Source organism: Cyanistes caeruleus, chromosome 9, assembly GCF_971803275.1.
Source record: "Cyanistes caeruleus chromosome 9, bCyaCae1.hap1.1, whole genome shotgun sequence".
Taxonomy (NCBI): domain Eukaryota; kingdom Metazoa; phylum Chordata; class Aves; order Passeriformes; family Paridae; genus Cyanistes; species Cyanistes caeruleus.
This window is the reverse complement of record NC_141709.1, coordinates 6,352,992-6,370,949: the sequence shown is the minus strand read 5'-3', so window position 1 is coordinate 6,370,949 and position 17,958 is coordinate 6,352,992. Positions and strand designations below refer to the sequence as shown.

At 45.0% G+C, this 17,958-nt stretch overlaps 1 protein-coding gene across 5 annotated transcripts; it reads left to right on the top strand.

Moving 5' to 3' along the window:
* Window positions 1-589: 589 nt before the first annotated feature.
* Window positions 590-16,508, top strand: IVNS1ABP (influenza virus NS1A binding protein). 5 transcript variants are annotated; one of them, XM_086842743.1, is made up of 16 exons: window positions 738-1,193; window positions 3,644-3,787; window positions 6,725-6,949; window positions 8,164-8,290; window positions 8,616-8,785; window positions 8,872-8,947; window positions 9,670-9,843; window positions 10,202-10,327; window positions 11,700-11,807; window positions 13,885-14,011; window positions 14,535-14,759; window positions 14,838-14,959; window positions 15,116-15,242; window positions 15,325-15,456; window positions 15,607-15,780; window positions 16,228-16,508. In XM_086842743.1, exons 4-16 carry the CDS (start codon window positions 8,180-8,182, stop codon window positions 16,479-16,481), a joined length of 1,926 nt encoding a protein of 641 aa, XP_086698869.1. In that variant the 5' UTR covers window positions 738-1,193; window positions 3,644-3,787; window positions 6,725-6,949; window positions 8,164-8,179; the 3' UTR covers window positions 16,482-16,508. The 5 variants fall into 5 exon arrangements, with proteins under 5 accessions (XP_086698868.1, XP_086698869.1, XP_086698870.1 ...); XM_086842744.1 differs by lacking the exon at window positions 738-1,193 and adding an exon at window positions 1,262-1,555; XM_086842742.1 differs by lacking the exon at window positions 3,644-3,787 and having other exon boundaries at window positions 590-1,193.
* The last annotated feature ends 1,450 nt before the right edge of the window (window positions 16,509-17,958 follow it).

Here is a 17,958-nt window from a genome sequence, read left to right as displayed (position 1 = left end):
CACGGGGAAGTGCACGCTCCCTTCCAGGTGACCTTAGCACTTTAAATCAGGAAGCAAACATGGATCCTCAGACTTCACCTGGCCTATGGATTATTTATGATTATCTTGCAGCAGCTCTCAGGCATGCATCAAGACCTTGCATGGAAACACATAACAAGCAGACAGAGTTTCAAATACCCCTTGTTTATCAGCAGGGATGTTTAAAAATTAATTTCCCTGGAAAGACAGAATTTATCCTGAAGTGTGTGGGTATATTTCTCATCCAGCTGGGAAAATGACGTTCCCAGAGGGATTCCAGGGTGAGGTGGGATTGAGCTATCACGGTTTTACACGGAGGGCAAGCTGCCAGGGAGAGTTCCCAACATTAAACATGGCATTTTTTGGTCTAACAGATACGATGCCTTGAACTACGACCCAGATTGGTGAGGGGTCATGGCTGATGGAGTGTTGTGGCTGAGAGGGTAACACGGCTGAGAGGGAGTAATGGCTGAGGTCAAACGGGTGAGGGAGAGTCGTGGCTGAGGGGTGTTATAGCTGAAGAGGAGTAATGACCGAGGGAGACCTGTAGCCGAGGCGTTGACACGGCTAAGGGAGAGTCACGGCTGAGAGTGTGCCACGGCACGGCGAATTTCATGGGGGTGTCGTGGCTGAGGGGAGCAGGCTACGCCAGATTGGAAAAACAAAGGTTACAGAACCAGTTGTGCTCGCGGCTGAACGCTGCGACCAAATCTCGCGGCAGAAGTCGGTACCAGCAGAAACGGGCACGGTATTTCCGTGCCGACCACCACCCCCGCCTCAGCCCCCACGGGCACAGCGCCTCTTCCCGCCGGCCCTGAGGCGGAGAGGCCGTGGAGGGCGGGGCGGCCGGACTCGTTTCGCGGCCGAGCGGAGCCGAACGGGCCGATCGCAGCCGCCTCAGCACCGCCTCCTCTCCTCCCCGCTCTCCTCCCGCTTCGCGGAGGCGGAGGGTCTGGGGCGCAGCGCTGTGCGTGTGTCTGCAGTTCCCGTGGCTGCGCTTCTCCGGTTCGCTCCCACCGTCTTCCTTCGGCAGCGCCGCGCCCTCCGCTCTCTTCGCTTCCTCTGTTCCTGCGCTGCCCCTTCCCGACCAGCCGGGGCTGCGCCTGCGAGTCTTCTTCCCCCGCATTCTGGAGGCTCCCAATATGTTCACTGCCGTCCGCGCTCAGAGGCACCAGGTACGGCGGGCAGGGGCCGTACGGTCGCGCTTTGTTCGGCGCTGGGGAGCGCGTGGAGGCTGCGGCCCGCGCCGGCGCCCCGCGCTCGCCGAACTGGAGCCCCTGCGGCCCTGCGGCGCTTTGTTGCTTGTTCGGGGCCCGTTTTCTGGGGCCGTGGAGTTGCCCGCATGGCCTGAAGGGCGTGAGGCCTCTCCCTCCGTTCCGGGGGAACGGGGCTGGGCCTAGCGGCCGGGGGGTGCAGTGTAGCCCCCGGCTGGGAATTCCCGGGTTCCCCACGCGTTCGGGTGCGGTGCCAAGGTCAGGCGCTGCCTCTCCAATCGCCACGCTGCAGCCGCGGCTTGGCATCTTCCTAAACCTTTACCGTGAGTGGGGAAAAAGGAAAAAGAGAGTCGCGGGAATCCTGGACTTTGAAGGAAATAGCCACTCCGGGATGAGCAACGTGTGCTGACAGCTGTTTGCCAATGTCATGACCCTCCCTGTCATCTATCCCATGTCTAGGAAGTGGGAGATAATAAAGCACAGACAGTGGCTGTCAGCCCACATTAGTGCTTCGGGGTGCTGATGAGGGTGAATGACCACAGCGGTTTGTTTTTGGTTTTTTAGGTTTTTTTGGGGGGTGGTTGGGGAGGTATACAGTATTTTCTGCCTGCGTGCACCAATTTCGAGAGATTTTTAGAATTTTCAGAGATGCTTCAAGGTAGAAAATGCCTTTGCATTGGCACTTTTGCTGTTCCTTCACCCAGCATTCCCACAGACAATAAAACCTGGATTGGTTATAATTTCATGCAGGGGAGAAATATACTGAGAGTGAGAGGCAAAGCCTCCGAGTTCTTTCCTAAGGAGATGGGTGGTGATAGACTAATGGAAATACAGTCTCATGTCACTCCTTATTTGTGAGGTTTGTGAAGGGAGGACTTTTTTTTTAGTTTGCAGTGATGGGTATGTAGACATCACATTGATTCCCATTCTGTCAACGAGCTATAGGATAAGAAAGCAAGCAGGATGTGGTGCTTTGATGGTGAGATTGGTTTAATTTTAGAAAACAGATTTTGTAGCCACAAGCCTGGCTCCTAGAGAATAGGATGCAACAGTCAGGGAATGCTTTCCAGTTAGGAAGCTGTATGTTTGCTGCTGCAATGAAGTCTAATTTTGTTTTTGTCAGCTTGAGTTCTTAAGGAGCAGGAGATGGTAAAAAAGGCAAAAACTGCCCAGAATGGGGGTGGAAGACAAAAAGGACATACAAGCAAAAATCACTGATTTGGTTGTGTGACAGATGTTTAGATAACAGTAGGAAGTGTGTATTAGTAGAAAAAAATCCTGGGGGTGGGGAAAGGGGAGGAAAGAACTGATTTTAGTAGAGTGAATGTGAGGCAGAAGGTTGAAAAAAAGAGATGTCGATAAAGACTGTGACTACAGCAACAAAAGTATAAAGTGGGAAAGGAGAGGAAAGGCAGAGCCAATGTGAAAAAGGAACTAATGACCAGAGCTAGGGTTGAGAAGGGTGGGAGGCCAGTCCTGGAAGCCAGTGCTGAATGGGCAGCTGAAGTGTTGCAGCTGAGGGTTGTCGCTGGAACAGCAGTAACATCCAAGTATGAAGCCTGCTGCTTATAAATTTTTAAAGTCTGCATGCATAAATGTCTTTGGAAGAGCTCTCTGGGTTTTCTCTCTATAGAGAGTCCAAGCATTTCATCTTTCAGGGCTGCATGTATGAGATTTTGGAAAATGTTCACAGTACTTTGTCCTTCCACTTCAGTTCCTAACCAGTGATAGCAAATACTCTAATCTCTTTTTAATCTCTCTCTCCTCACTGTTGGCATAGGAGCATAACTGAGGTTGATGTGCAGTGAAATAGAGCAATTTTGTGTACAAGTCGTAGTTACCAGAGATTAAATTTTTAGTGGAAAGCAACTGAAAAGTGAATAAGGAAAACAAAATTGTTGCAAATTCAGAGTCGTACTTTAGATTACTGGTATAAAGAGGTTGAGTGCTGTAATGTCAATAAATGTCTTGGTCTTAGGTGTTTTGGCCAAATGCAGACTCAGACATGAAAAGATGATGTGTTTTTACCATAAATAAATGCTAATGAAATGTTTAGAGGACGTTTGGTTTTATCTTCTGATACAGCTAATGGACTGTGAGCAGTTGTAGGTATGACCTACATTTCCTCTGAGCTGGGCTGTCACAAGCAGAAAGCTTTGACTAGGTGTTAAATTCCATTTTTGTTTCACAAGTGTCAGTCAAGTGTCTGTCATTACATCAGCAAGTATTGATTTTAAATCAAAAGATTATCAAGTATCTCCCCAAAAGTAGTGCTTTTTATCTGTGAGTTGAAAAAGTAATACCTTAATTTGACTACAAGGTTTGTGCAGAATTGTCGCAGCAAACACTGCGCATGGACGATGGGCCTTATTGAAGATGAGAGGTAAAATAGACGGTTCCTGTGTTGTTAGGTCATGGGCAAGGTGACTGCTGCCTCTTGGGCTTATTGTCTTCGTGTTCTCCTGAGACCACAGCTCCTGCAAAAGAGGCTCTGCAGGGGAGAGGCCTAGGGCAGCCCTGAGGATCACTGTTTTCTCAGTATCATTGTTATTTAGGTGAGTTTTCTCAAATGTACTTTTAAATGGCAATACAGTGCAATAGTGAAGTTTAAAATAAGGGAATCTCCCTTCTGAAAGTCAGGATATGCAGCCAGTTTATTTCTGAGTGCATTATGAGCTGTGATTCGCTCATGGTCCAGTGGTACATGTACATGGCAAAGGAAAATCTCAGTCTTTGCAAACATCAGGTGTCAAGAAATACAATTACTATAACAAGGTTGCGTTTAAAATCAAGCAGCTGGGCAGACATTTCAGTCCTGGCATTCCTGTGCCTGGGAGCTGCCAGCGTGCCAGGATGTGGATGTTCTGTGACTTCAGGCCTGCCTGAGCCCAGTGTCGTTGGCTTTTGATCCAAGTGGATCTCCAGCCCCAACACCAGTGCCAGTCCTTACTGTTAAAGCTACAACAAAAATCCAGAGTTTATGGATTACTTTTTAATTTTTTGCATATTTTAAGTGCAGGGAATAGCTGCTCTCAAGTAGGAGTTTTCTCCAGTGGAATTTGTTGTTCCCATTCTGGGATGATAATTCTGTAGTTTTTATGTGTTTAAAGAAATGGGTTTGGGTGGAGCTTGAATAGTCATCATGTCAGAGGCACCAGGCTTTAGCTGGCTAAAAATCATCTGGGAACATCTCACTTGGCTTAAAAAAACTCTAAATCCTGGATAATTATAAAAAAAGCCAGAGTTCTTGATAGGCTGAGCTAAAAGGGAATATAAGCAATGAGAGGAGGGTAATGACAAAATGATTTTGACTTTTAAAAATAATTTAAAGGAAAAAGTTTGTTAGCAGTACCTGTTTATAGTCTTTAATGCAGTATAGGCAGTGTTCTTGACTTTGTAGTGAATTTTGGCTGATAGTTTGGGTTGTGTTCTACAAGTAGTACTCCAAAATATGGAAAGTTGTGAATCTGCTTGTGCTATTTAATGCTGTTTTGAGTAATAATATCCACAACACACACAACAGCGTTGAAACTCTGTGGCAGTAATCAAGATGTTCAAATTCCTACATATTCAGATTGGACAATACCATTAGGGACATAAATGCATCTGCATGGGATTGGTGTCTTGCACAAAGAAGGAATTTAACAGATCTTGCATTTCAATCCAGAACTATTTTGAATGCCCTTCTTATGTCTTCAAGGTCCCAAGTGAGTACGTGTGGCACAGTTAGAACTTTGAAAATAAAACGTATGTGTTACAGCAGAATGTGACAACACATGCCCAGAGATGTAAATTGAGTGAGGCTTATCGTGGGATTTAGTTAGAATAGTTTGACTAGCTGTCCTGTGACTTGAAATGTTTTGGTTGTGGTGGATCTTGGGGGAAGGTGTGGACATCAGGCTGTTGGGTTCTGTTTTGAGAAGCTTGCTCTAAAAACTGCAGTGTTTATGCCAGTTTACCAATGCGGGAAGTGTTGACTGCCAAATGCCTAATTAAACAATATTTGTTAAATAGAGCTTGCTGTCAGCTTCTTAACTTGCTTGTCTTGCTTTCTTAACTTGTAGGATTACAAAAAGAATACACCTTAGCTGATTATTATTTAATCTCACCTATATGTGAGACACCTTTTCCCAGCAAAGCAGACTGGCATTGCAATGTATTGAAGGAAGTTGTGTGCAGGGGTGCTGCTCCTGCAGTGCCCCAGCAATCTGGGGTGCTGCATTCCCGGTGGACGCTGCTGTGCTCGGGAGCAGGTGTTCCCTTCTCCGGGCTGTGTGGCTGTGCCTGCTCCAGCAGCCAAGCTCAGCGAGCGTTCGCTCTGCCTGCGCGGTTCTCTGCTGGCTGGAATATTCTGTATGTCCGGCTGTGGCAATGGTGGCCGTGTCCCGTGGAGCTGGTACGTGGTGGGATAATGCCCCCTGCCGCTCCTGGGAATCAGCCTCCTGCTGGTTACCGCGGCACCAGGCAGGTACTGCTCCTGCCAAAGTCACTACCGGACTGAGTGCTGGCCACACACCAGGGTCACATGGTTCTCTTCCCTGTGACGGAGGGCACTTTTAGTTTTTGACAAGGAGAAATGAGCTGCACCTATTTTTAGGAAACCCAGTTCCCAATGTGGCATTTATTCTGTAGATACAAATATAGTGTTGGAACTGAAGTGATTGATGTTTTCCTGAGGTGGCACCAGGGTCATGGAAAGTTCCAGAGTGAGTGTTTGTTGCCTGTTCCCTCCCCGCTGCTGCTGGTCGTCCTCCTCTTCTTCCCTCCCCAAAAAAATCCCAGCATAAAGAGCCCACCAGCATGTGAATTCCCAGCAAAGCCATGCCAGTCTGCAGTGCAGAGCTCAGCCAGAACCCAACAGATTCTGTTCCCAGTGTGACAAAGAGACATTTTACCAAAGAAAGCTGTCATACAGATAGTGATTCCTGACTTTATTAATCTTTCTGGAAGTAGCAGAGACTGGAGACATGCCCAGTCATTTCAGACATGTCCTTCATCCATCTTCAGACAATTTTAGGCGTTTGGTAGAAGAAGGCTATAAGTAGATGAGGACAAGAAGAGCCAAAGGTAGGAGGCTTGTGGATTGGGTGCTTTTAGAAAATGGAGTAATTTCTGTTGCATTACATGTGAATTATCTACTTGGGGAAGCAGTAATGGTAATAGAACGTGTTGAACTGCAGCGTTTGTACGGGATTGGCTAAAATGGGATTCAGCTCTTCTGACTTTTCTCCAAGCACTAATTCAGCCCTTTTCTTGTCTCTGGAGTTGTAATGGTGTTGTGGTCTTACTAGGCATGAGGACATATTGGTGTCACTAAGGAATTTTTCAGGCTGCTTGCTTTTTGTGGGGAAAGAAAAAGCCAAACAAAGCCACACCAAGCTTGTTTGTAAGAAAAAACTTGTTCATTTGGGTTAGGAACATGAATCAAGTTTTATGTGAAATACGTGGCAGCACTCTGTTGTCTTTACTTGATACCTTCTCCTTTATTGCAGGTTATGATGCATGATTATCACAGAAGAAATTCATGTCTATAGCTCATAAGGACTGTATTACATCATCTTCAAGCCTGATAGTTTTGGAATCCATACTGCAGCTGCAAACACACGTCTGCTTTTGCATTTCCACAAACATCTTCCCTGTCAGGAGATCCTGAAACTCAAGTGCTCTAACAGTGATACCATTGGGCTGTTTTAAATTTATAGTGATATATTTGCTTGGTAAGTTGTACCATTAATTGTGTATACAGTAGTTAATTCTTCTGCTGAAATTATGCAAATTTAAAATCTTGGTGTCTTTAATAGAACACAACCAGTGGATGTTTGTAAGTAAGATTATTGCTGTCAGTTTAGGGTTAATTACTTGCAGTAGTAATGAATTTAAAATAGATGGATTAACACTAAGTATTTTTTGGGAGCCTTGGTATTTTTGTTACTGATTTTTGCAATCCAGTTTTTCTGGATTTTTTTTTTTCAGTTTTCTTATTTAGTGTGATCTTCAGAATTTTCTTAAACTTCTGAAGATGGAAATACAAATTGCTGGTGGTAACATTAATAGAATCCCACAATTATTTTCCTCTAAGATTTTTAAGGGAACTGTATTTCTGTGTATGTTAGCAGCTCAAACTTACAAATCTGATTTTTTTTTAATTACTATTTCAAATTCATTAGGTCGCCTAAGGGTAATAGTTTAGCATTCTTAATTAGGTTTTTATTTGGAAAGTGGTTAACTAAAAAAATAATCAATTAAAGTAGCTATAGAATAGCTTCCAGATTAAAAAAATTAAAGTTTCCTGAAGTTATTTTTTCAGTCTTGGACTGATCACCCTGAGGTGATATCTTTGTATATGGCTGAAGTCCTCAGAGGAAGTTGTTCTATCTTTGAGATTACTGAAAATACATGATTGTTGTTCAAAATTTTTTAAATTTTGTCTGTTTTGTTGGTCATAATGTTCTTTCATGACTTCCAGCTGCTCTGAAATACTGAGTCATTACTCAGAATTAAATGGAAAATGTTTATCTCTCTATTCTACTTCACTAGCTATTTTAAATTCTCTTTAAGTTCTTACTTTTCAGTGTAGCTGGTTTCATGTCTGCAAAAAATGAAGCTGGACCAGGATGGTAGGGAACAGAAAGTGGTGATGAATAATGATAGCTGGGGATGGATCTACCAGAAAAAGATCTTTAGGGTGGGGACCCTGTGTAAACCAGTGGCTCCCAGCTTGCTCCCACAGAGCTGGCACATATTCAGCCTGTAGTTTTGAACCCAGTACCTGCTGAAGTGATGTGGATGCATTAAAAGCTGCAGCTTCAATCCCTGAATATCATTAATCCATTAATGCCCCCTGCATGTTTGTTTGCAAACCGTGTGTTGCTAGTACTGCGGTACTGAAGTAAAATGCTGTAGGTGTAACCTTTGCCCATTGTGTGTGCAGCCAGACCAACACCAAAATGATTCCCAATGGATATTTGATGTTTGAGGATGAGAACTTCATTGAGTCATCTGTTGCCAAACTCAACGCCTTACGGAAGAGTGGTCAGTTCTGCGATGTCCGCCTCCAGGTACCTGTGCCCTGCCCCAGTGGGATGCCTGGAGGGATATGGGGTTACACCATGTGAAGCTGTTGCCTTACTGACTGGGAGATGTGAGATTTTTAGATTTTTTTTTTAGAATTTTCTGCATTTTCTGAAAAATGCATACTAAGAAAAAGCAAATGGGGTGCACTTTGAGAGAAGTGATGCTAATTTTCAGCTGGAGACTGTTGATTTCAAAATTGATTTGGACTGTGGCACTCACCTGAGTAGGCTTTCATATTGTTATAATACAAAAGTAATTACAAAAAATCCTCACCAGCACATGGGCTTCTTGTTTGTGTTTGACATAAAGGTGTGTGGACATGAGATGCTGGCGCACCGAGCCGTGCTGGCATGCTGCAGTCCCTACCTGTTTGAAATCTTCAACACTGACAGTGACTGTCATGGGGTTTCCCACGTGAAATTCGATGATCTCAACCCAGAAGCTGTTGAAGTTCTATTGAATTATGCTTATACTGCTCAGTAAGTAGGTCTCTCAGTAACTAAAGAGAGGATAAACTTTGATTTGAAAAATCAGAATAATAGAGGTAAATTTCTCTCCTTTATAGGTTAAAAGCTGATAAAGAGCTGGTGAAAGATGTATACTCTGCAGCAAAGAAGTTGAAGATGGAGAGGGTTAAGCAGGTATGGTTCTCAGCTCTTCCGGAAGTCTGTTCAGCCTTCCTAGGCTGACAGCATTGCACCTTTTGGTGTTAGTGAGCCAAAACCTGATGCTTCTGTGGAAGAAGTGCTCAGCACAAAGCTGCTGTAGATGTTCCTTAGCAATGTGTTGATTTGGTGCCAGCTGGATGTGTTGCTTCCACTTGAGCTGTCTTGGTGCCTGGATGTTTGTCCCAAAAGTTACGCTTTTTATTTGTGAACCTGTGTAAGAAACTTAACAGCTTTGAATCTTGGCTGATTCTTTACCTTCAGGTCTGAGGCAGCAGTGCTGTGCTTGGTTGTGTTGGGAGCATGAACAGACGTGTAAATCTGTCAGAAAAATTCACACACTCCTGAATATAAATTTGGCAGTGCTTGACTTTGGAAATACCCTTTGCCACAGATAGGGGTGCCCTTTACAAGGGAATTGGGATTATTAGTTCACCCGACTGAGAAGTAGTTTATAGGTGTTCAGTAGAAAAGTGTGGGGTCAATGTAGATGTGAGTAGCTTCCAAATGTATCTGACTTTGTCATTTCAGATGTGCATATTCCTGTGGAAGGCAACATTCCCTTTGCAGCACTGGCATAGCAGAGTCACTACTCTGCAATTAGAATAACTGCTGCTGCTGTTGTATGTTGGATTAGATAATTTAAATGTATAAAAACTGTCTGCTTGTACACTAAGTTGCAGCTCTTTCATTGCCAGGTATGTGGTGACTATTTGCTCTCCAAGATGGACACACAGAGCTGCATCTCATACCGGAACTTTGCCAGCTGCATGGGAGACTCTCGGTTGTTGAACAAGATTGATGGCTACATTCAGGAACACCTTGTAGAGATTTCAGAGCAGGAGGAATTTCTCAAGCTCCCACGGTTAAAGGTTAGCCTAAGTTCATAGAATTCCTTCTGGTACAGGATTTCCAAAAAGCAGCCTGGGGAGCAACTAGGATTTCCTTCCCTTTTGGGGACAAGAAAGCTTGGTGTACTGACTGCTGCCAACAATGTGACAATTCTGAATCTGTGTCCTATTCTTACTGCTGTGAACTTTAACTGTAGAGAACAGGTGCTGTCACCTTTCCAGGTGTAAAAGATGATTGTATTTAAATGTTCCATAGGCTGAAAGCTCCTTGTGGTGTTTTCTGTCTCTGTGGTAAAGTGAGAGTTGTGCTTGCTATGTAAAGTACAGCATGCTACAGGGTAATTCCTAGAGAGTAAATCTTTTTGTATTCTCCCTCAAGCTTGAAATAATGCTGGAAGACAATGTTGGCCTACCCAGCAACGGCAAGTTGTACACAAAGGTAATCAACTGGGTACAGCGCAGCATCTGGGAGAATGGAGGCAGCCTTGAAGATCTAATGGAAGAGGTTAGTTCTTAAGAAAATGGGATTATGGCATTAAACATTAAAAAAAACCCCAAAAAAAGCCAATATGAAGGATGATCCCTTTTTACTATTTTTTTTCTTCTTCACTTTTTTAACTATGACCCTAAAGAATTTAAATTTTGCTGTAGGTACCCCTAAGCTGAGAAACTGGGGGGGTGTTCAGGTGAGCTGAATGCACTGTTCAGTCTGGTCTTCACTTTCCTTTTTGCTCCCTGTTGCTGTATAGTAGCCTCAGAGTGGCCTGTATCTGCTTTAGTTTGGGGAGGTGGTACTGAGTCTTGTTGTAGATTGGTGATGTTTTCCTTTGCAGGTTTTGCTTGTAAATGCACAGTAGGTAAAAGCTTCTAATGGTTGTTCCTCCCCGTTGGTTTATCTCCCCATAGGTTTATTAACAAAACTAGGATACCAAGGCTGAAGAACCAAGAAGAGCCTCAAGTGTATTGACACGTACAGAAGCAGCAGTCCTGCCCCAGTGCTCCTAAGAAAATCCGCTGTGGGCAGAGAACGATCATGATGATTTAATGGCGTTTACTTACTCCTTTACAGGGTGCATTATTTTGAAACTTGTGTGTTGTTAAATGGCTTTTCTCATGAATACTAATGGTAGATGTAGCCTGGGCAGTGTTCAATGGCAAAATTAGCGGGGAGACAAAATTTTTAATTGGCTCCAGCAAACAGACTTTACCAAATCTTGTGAAATTCTTCAAAATTTTCCAAGTCTGCTAATACAAGCACAAAAGATCCCCAGAAACACTTGTCTAGGCAAAAGTACATGTTGATGCTGTCATATAATCTCAAGTGTGTATTTCTTCTTGGAGAAGCTAATTTAAAAGCTTTGATCATGTGGAAATTAAGATGTGTTTCATTGGAACAGCTGCATCTGATTTCAGTGGTGAACAACAGTTTCTTCCAGAACTTAAATTTGTGTTGTCTTCCCTCATTCCCATACCTTTCTTTTAGAGTCCACTGTTGGCTTCTCTTGGCCTTTTTTGATGGAGATAAATATGTGTATTTTCATAGCAGAAAACTTGTATGCAGGGATAAGGAAAATGCTTGCATGAGACTGTGAATTTGTGTAATTCTGCAAATTAATGTGCCTTTTGCTTGTCTAATGTTTCTGTGCTGGGAAAACAGCAGAAGCCTATGGAAAATGAAGATTTCTCTCAAGCTGAGAAAGTAAGGAACCTTCACCCCCTGTTTGAAGATTACCACCATGACATCTGCTTCCTTTTAGTTTTGCCACTGTGTGAGCTTAAGATGAGCTGACGAGCAGTGTCGTGCCTGGGGTAATGTGCCTGTAGCTAAGGAGCACAGAGACAGCAGCCACATGGGTGTTCTGTTGTTGTTTTTGCAGGTGCAAACGCTGTACTACTCAGCTGATCACAAGCTGCTTGATGGAAATCTGCTAGATGGACAGGCTGAGGTGTATGGCAGTGATGATGACCACATTCAGTTTGTGCAGGTACCAATTGCAGACAGTCTCAGGTAACCCCAGGTAGACTGGAGCAGTTTACAGCAGACCTGAAGTCCTGTGTTCTGCTGGCAGAGAAGGCTGCAAGTGCTGTAGGGGAGAAAGGCACCATGAGAAGGTGTCTGGCTGGGAGCTGCTGTAGGCTATGATGTGCTCTCAGCTTCTGTCTCTTTGGCAGACTGGGCTGGCTCTCAGGCTCTGCAAAACAGAGTGCTCTAATTCTGACTTAAAAATCAGTCCTGACTGTTAGAAGAAAGAAGAGACAGACAAGCACTCAGCTGTAGGAAGTCAGCTGAGACCTTGTAGAGTTCCCAGAGACTGTAGAGAAGCAAGGACTGCTGCTTGGCTTGCAGTGGGGAAGGTGTCTGGTAAATCTGGGCCCAGAAAAAGATTCCAGGTCCAAGTTCTAATCCTTCAGCTGCCAGCATCCACTTCTTTTGTTCAGCTGCACTGGTGGTGTAGCTGCCAAATCTCTCTGATGCTTTGACTGAGAGCAAATAACTTCTGTGCTTTTTGATAGATGTTTTTTATGTGTGGTTTTTGTTTTTTTTTTTTAATTTCTTACCAGGTGTAATCCTTCTGAACTACAGGAACTCCAAAAAAACTACATGGCATAGTACAAATGCAGGCTAAGATAGAATGAATAAAAAAGGACTAACAGTTGTAAATTATCAGTTGCTTTATACAAATGAGCTTGGTTTAAATTTATGATTTTGAAGCAGATACATTACAATATTTTATAACAGTGAAACACGTTCATACAAAAAGTTTCCTTCATGAAATTTTTAGCTAATGAGTAAAACACTGTCCATCCCAGAATGTAGATTTTAGAAGTGAAATAAGATGAAAAGGAAAAGCCAGCTAATTTTCCAGTTTCTTAATTGTTTTTAGAAAGCCTTCACAGGGTTCTCCACATCTGGATACCACTTGTAAAGCATAGAAGCAAACAGGTGAATGTTAATTTTCAGAAATAAGACCAGGACTTCTCAGCATTTTTCTACAAATCCTTTCTGAATAGAAAAATCACCAACTTCAGACATCCTAAACAGTTGAGAGAGCTAACACTAAAAAACCTCTAGATGTCAGTCCTGAAAAAATGGTAACTTTTACATTTTTAAATTACAAAACTTTGTATTTTGTGTTGGGGTTGAGGCCATTTAAAGATAGGAGCATAAGCGGTTAATTGGATGAAGGTCCAGAAATAACAGAAATGCTCTCTACAAGTGTGCTCGTTGTCACGGTGAGCTGAGCTTAGCAATCCAGCTCCTCTGTGTGAGGTTATCTGAGTTAGGTGTGTGTTTCAGAAGTCTTGTGACGGTTTCCATGGAGATAAGGCTGCAGAGAACTGTGCAAGCACAGAAGACTTGGGACTGTGGTCATAAACTCTGCTGCTGAACAGAATAGCACAGTAACTTCCTGTGCTTCAGGAAGAGTCTTAACAAGCCAACTGTGCTGAAACTGGAAATTTTGAGTTTTTTCTTAATAGAGCAAAATAATACAAGCTACAGTATAAACTTAATTGGAGATGAAAAGAAAGCAGGAATCTCTTGTTAGTGGAAAGTATCAAGGGAGTAAAATCCAAGAAACAGCTAATCTGAGCACAGAGAGGAACTGAGGAGAAATTAGTTAGTCTTTAGGGAATGAAAAGAATAGTTAATTCACTTCCAAACAGTATTATATAATTAACTCAAGTTCCATGAGCAGAGCTTGGGAGTGAGGCTCCTATGTGGTATCTCAGTTCTCTCCAGCTGCATGTACCTCTTTCCTTACATTTGTAAATCCTGCTAGAAATGCACACTCACTTCAGGGATTTGCAGTCCAGCACCAGCAGTATAAAACTGCAGTCACAGGATAATGTGAGTTCTAGGAGACAGATGTAGGGTGGTTTTTGGCCACTGTTGCTGGGCAGGCAAGATGTTCTGCTGAAAATACAGGTGTGCTATAAATGCTGCTGTGCGGAGGTGGTAGATGAGTGTGCTCTGGAGTAGCTACGCAGAATCTCAAGCAGAGAGGTAGAAGAAGCTGTAGTCTCTGGCTAGGTTTCTGTAGCTGCCTTTTGATTTTGCAGAAGAGGCCACCACGTGAGAATGATCACAAGCAGATCAGTAGCAGCTCCTCTGGAAGTCTTTCTCCAAGTGCTACTGTTCAGAGTCCTAAACACGAGTGGAAAATCATTGCTTCAGAGAAGACTTCAAGTGAGTAACGGGGGCAGGGCTTGTCTAACAGATGTGTCTCGTCTCAGGTACCTGCCACCTTCCACTCCCTGGGGATTTCCTTCACATCTGTGAGGAATTTTTCTTACTGATGGTACAAGTCAAGTAATTTGTAGGGTGCTTCTGATGTACCTGGGGAAAACGGGGATCACATACTTCTCAGTTCCTTAGCAGCTAAATCCATGGTGCGCCATCGTTTTCCCAGAAACTCCTAATGAGACGGGCAGTCCGTAGTTAATTAACAGAGCTGTTTGCTCTGTGCGAGGGAGGAGACTCCCAGCACATGTTTAAGTTGCTGTCATATGACCTTTGAGCACTCTTAGTATCTAAAGCATAGTTGTCAATAACTAACACTTTTTCCAACACTTAGAACCAGTAACTTGAAAAAATTAAGTTTCCATGTTGCCACGGGGAGTGGCACAACCAGCAGAGCCCATTTGGCATCCAGCTCAGTCCCCTTTTCACGTGGCACCCTGCTTACAGTGGCGGTGTGCTGTCCCTGCAGGTAACACGTACCTGTGCCTGGCCGTGCTGGATGGGGTGCTGTGTGTCATCTTCCTGCACGGCCGCAACAGCCCCCAGAGCTCCCCCTTGAGCACCCCGCGGCTGCTGAAGAGCCTGAGCTTCGAGCTGCAGCCCAGCGACCTCATCGAGAAGCCCATGTCCCCCATGCAGTATGCCCGCTCGGGGCTGGGCACAGCCGAGCTGCATGGCAAGCTCATCGCTGCGGGTGAGCCGGGGCAGGGGCACTGGGCTGGGCCATGTGCTGGTGCCTCTGAATGTGGGGCCAGTAACCTCTCGCTTTCAGGGGGCTATAACAGAGAGGAGTGCCTGCGCACCGTGGAGTGCTACGACCCCGAGAAGGACACCTGGACGTTCATTGCGCCCATGAGGACGCCGAGGGCCCGATTCCAGATGGCAGTGCTGATGGTGTGTGGGGTGGGGAGCAAGCCTGTGGGACCTCACCCGGGCTGAGCTGGACAGGATGATTCTAGAAATTGTTTCTCTGTAGTTCCACGGTTACCAGAGCACTCAAGAGCTGACTGGTGTGCTGAGAGGTGACAGGTGTTGGTTTGTTCCTCTCAGGGGCAGCTGTATGTTGTGGGTGGGTCAAATGGCCACTCGGATGACTTGAGCTGTGGAGAGATGTACGAGCCCGAGATTGATGACTGGACCCCTGTTCCGGAGCTGCGGACCAACCGCTGCAATGCAGGTGAGGCTTCTACAACACCCAGACTGGGGGGTGGAAACTCAGCCACTTCTTACTCATTTGCCATTCTTTCCTGTATTTACAGGAGTGTGTGCCCTGAATGGAAAGCTGTACATTGTGGGTGGTTCTGATCCCTATGGCCAGAAGGGACTGAAGAACTGTGATGTATTTGATCCTGTAACAAAGGCTTGGACAAGCTGTGCTCCCCTTAACATCCGTACGTTTGTTGGGGAGCGGGGTAGGGATGGGGAGAAAAGGGAAACTGTAGAACTGCACCAAACCAAAAACTACACCAAAGCAAAGCCCCTTTGAGTTGCTGCTACTGTGGGCTGTTGCTGGTGGCTTACTGTGCTGGCTTTGGTTGCAGGGAGGCACCAGTCAGCCGTGTGTGAGCTGGGAGGGTACCTGTACATCATTGGTGGGGCTGAGTCGTGGAACTGCCTCAACAGCGTGGAGCGCTACAACCCTGAGAACAACACCTGGACCCTGATGGCACCCATGAATGTGGCACGGCGTGGCGCCGGCGTGGCTGTTCGTGATGGTAGGGCTGGGGCTGCTGCTGCCTTGGGGCCTTTCATGTTTGCTCTGTACTCAAACTTTCATGTTCACGAGTAGAATACAAAGCTGTGCTCCTTTTTGGGCAGGAAACAATACAGTAGGAGCCTGGCTAAATGGCCAGTTTGTGTTGAAAAGCACAAAACTCTTGGTTGTGGGACATTCACCCCACCTCTGTCTTCTGAAAGTGTCACTGTGCAGCTTCTAGAGCTGCACCTGTTTGAACTTGGACTTTGCCCTTAGTCTGGGTCAAATTCCCATCAGCTGTCCTGGGCAGGAAACACAAAGCACATTGCTCCTATAAGTTCAGACCTTGACCAGGCCAAGGTCTGCAGCAACATCTGGGGTCCCGTTGGGCTTTGCCCAGCCTCCTGGTGGGAGCACAGGGACAGCTGGTGCTAAGCAGTGAGTGTGGCTCCATTTCCTCACACAGGAAAGCTCTTTGTGGCTGGAGGATTTGATGGCACGCATGCGGTGAACTGCGTGGAGATGTACGACCCTGCTAGGAACGAGTGGAAGATGATGGGCAGCATGACCACGCCCAGGAGCAACGCTGGCATCACCACCGTGGCCAACACCATTTATGCAGTGGGGGGCTTTGATGGCAATGAGTTCTTGAACACACTTGAGGTCTACAATCCAGAGTCAAACGAGTGGAGCCCCTACACCAAAATTTACAAGTTTTAAGTGAATTAAATTCCCTTTTCAAACTAACAGGCTTAGTGATGTAATTGTGTTTCAGTAGAGGTACACCTGTGAATAGGGGTGGGGAGGGCATAGATGTTGCCAACAGCAACACAGAGCTTTTGCATATTGCATATTAATGTGCTGTATATATTTGTTTTGGAAAGAATATTGAGATGAAGGTTTTTTGTGTATTTTAGAACTTCAAAGGTTTTTGTTTTGTTTTAAGATTTTGATGATAACACAAGAGAAACTAGACTGGGCATATCATTTCAGGAGCTTACCCCAGTGTTTGTCACTTTGCACATTGGATGACTTCCTGGAGGTGTGTTCTTGGGGCAGGAAGGGTAATGTTTGTGGGGGATAATGTTTTTTTCTTTCATCAGGCCTTGGTTTCCTTCAGTAACTGGAACAATCTGTAACAAGAAGCCTTATTTAAATAGATAAAATGGCTATTTTTTTTATTAAAAGAAGCTGACATGCCTCTGCTAATACCTTACCTTTTACAATTGCCTTTTTATAACAGTTTTTATATACTCAGCAGAATATTTTGTCTGTTGAAATGCAAATGGCAGATAAATGGTTATTGAAACAAAGAGACAGCCTTGGAGTTTCTAGAGCCCGAGTGGGACAGGGGATTGCCCCTGCAGGTGAGCTGCTGCCTCTGCTGTAATAGTGTTAGTCTGCACCACCTTCCTTAGAGCTGCACAGGGTTTCTGGACATGACACACCCAGACTTTCTAGGGTGGCAAAAGGATTCTGGCTCCAAGTCCTTTGAGGAGAATGCAGAGGATGCTTTCTGTACAGCAGTTTTGTTACTCTGGGTGAGCTGATCTTTGTACAACAACAGTTTTGGGAGGGGGGTTCTTAGGGGTTTTAAGCTCTTGCCAGCTGGCAAAGAAAATGTAGTACCTGTCTTAAGTTTATTTTTCTAATATTGCCAGCTGGCAGTGTGATAGAACACAAATAACTTGATTTTGTATGTGCTATAGTCCTGTTTTAGTTTACTTTCTCTATTCCTATGGATCAAACATTGGGGTGGGATGACTTGGTGTCTAATGTGTAGTGCTGCACATCTAACTCTGGGTGCCAAAACTAGCACTGACTGCTTGCTGCTGCTGCAAACACATTAAAGGTACCTTTTGGGAAACCCTTGCACCACAGGTGTGCCCTGACCTGGCTCTGTGTCCTTTTCTTCAAGGAGGCTGTGATATTCAAAGTGACATTTTAGATGTGTGTAGGCACAGGACAGGGGCAGGGGGTGGAGTGTCCCATGTTCCTCATGCCTGCAGTGGAGAATCAGGCTCACTGCTGGAGGGACCGGGGGCTTGGAGCACCACAACCCCTGTGAAGTGTCTGGGCCAGGGCTTTCCCTGCTCAGGGGCTGTGTACAGAAACCACTCTGGAAGGTTGGGTGGTGCCCCAAAAAGTTGTAGGGCCAGGGCCCACACAAACTTGCAAACGCACAACACGGGGGTGC

What these genes read in the sequence shown, in the direction of transcription:
- IVNS1ABP (XM_086842742.1), top strand. Translation starts at nt 8,180, where the DNA reads ATGATTCCCAATGGATATTTGATGTTTGAGGATGAGAACTTCATTGAG. An exon ending in TTGAAGATCTAATGGAAGAG is followed by an intron (nt 10,328 to 11,699) that starts GTTAGTTCTTAA and finishes TTGTTTTTGCAG; the next exon opens with GTGCAAACGCTGTACTACTC. An exon ending in GACCAACCGCTGCAATGCAG is followed by an intron (nt 15,243 to 15,324) that starts GTGAGGCTTCTA and finishes CTGTATTTACAG; the next exon opens with GAGTGTGTGCCCTGAATGGA.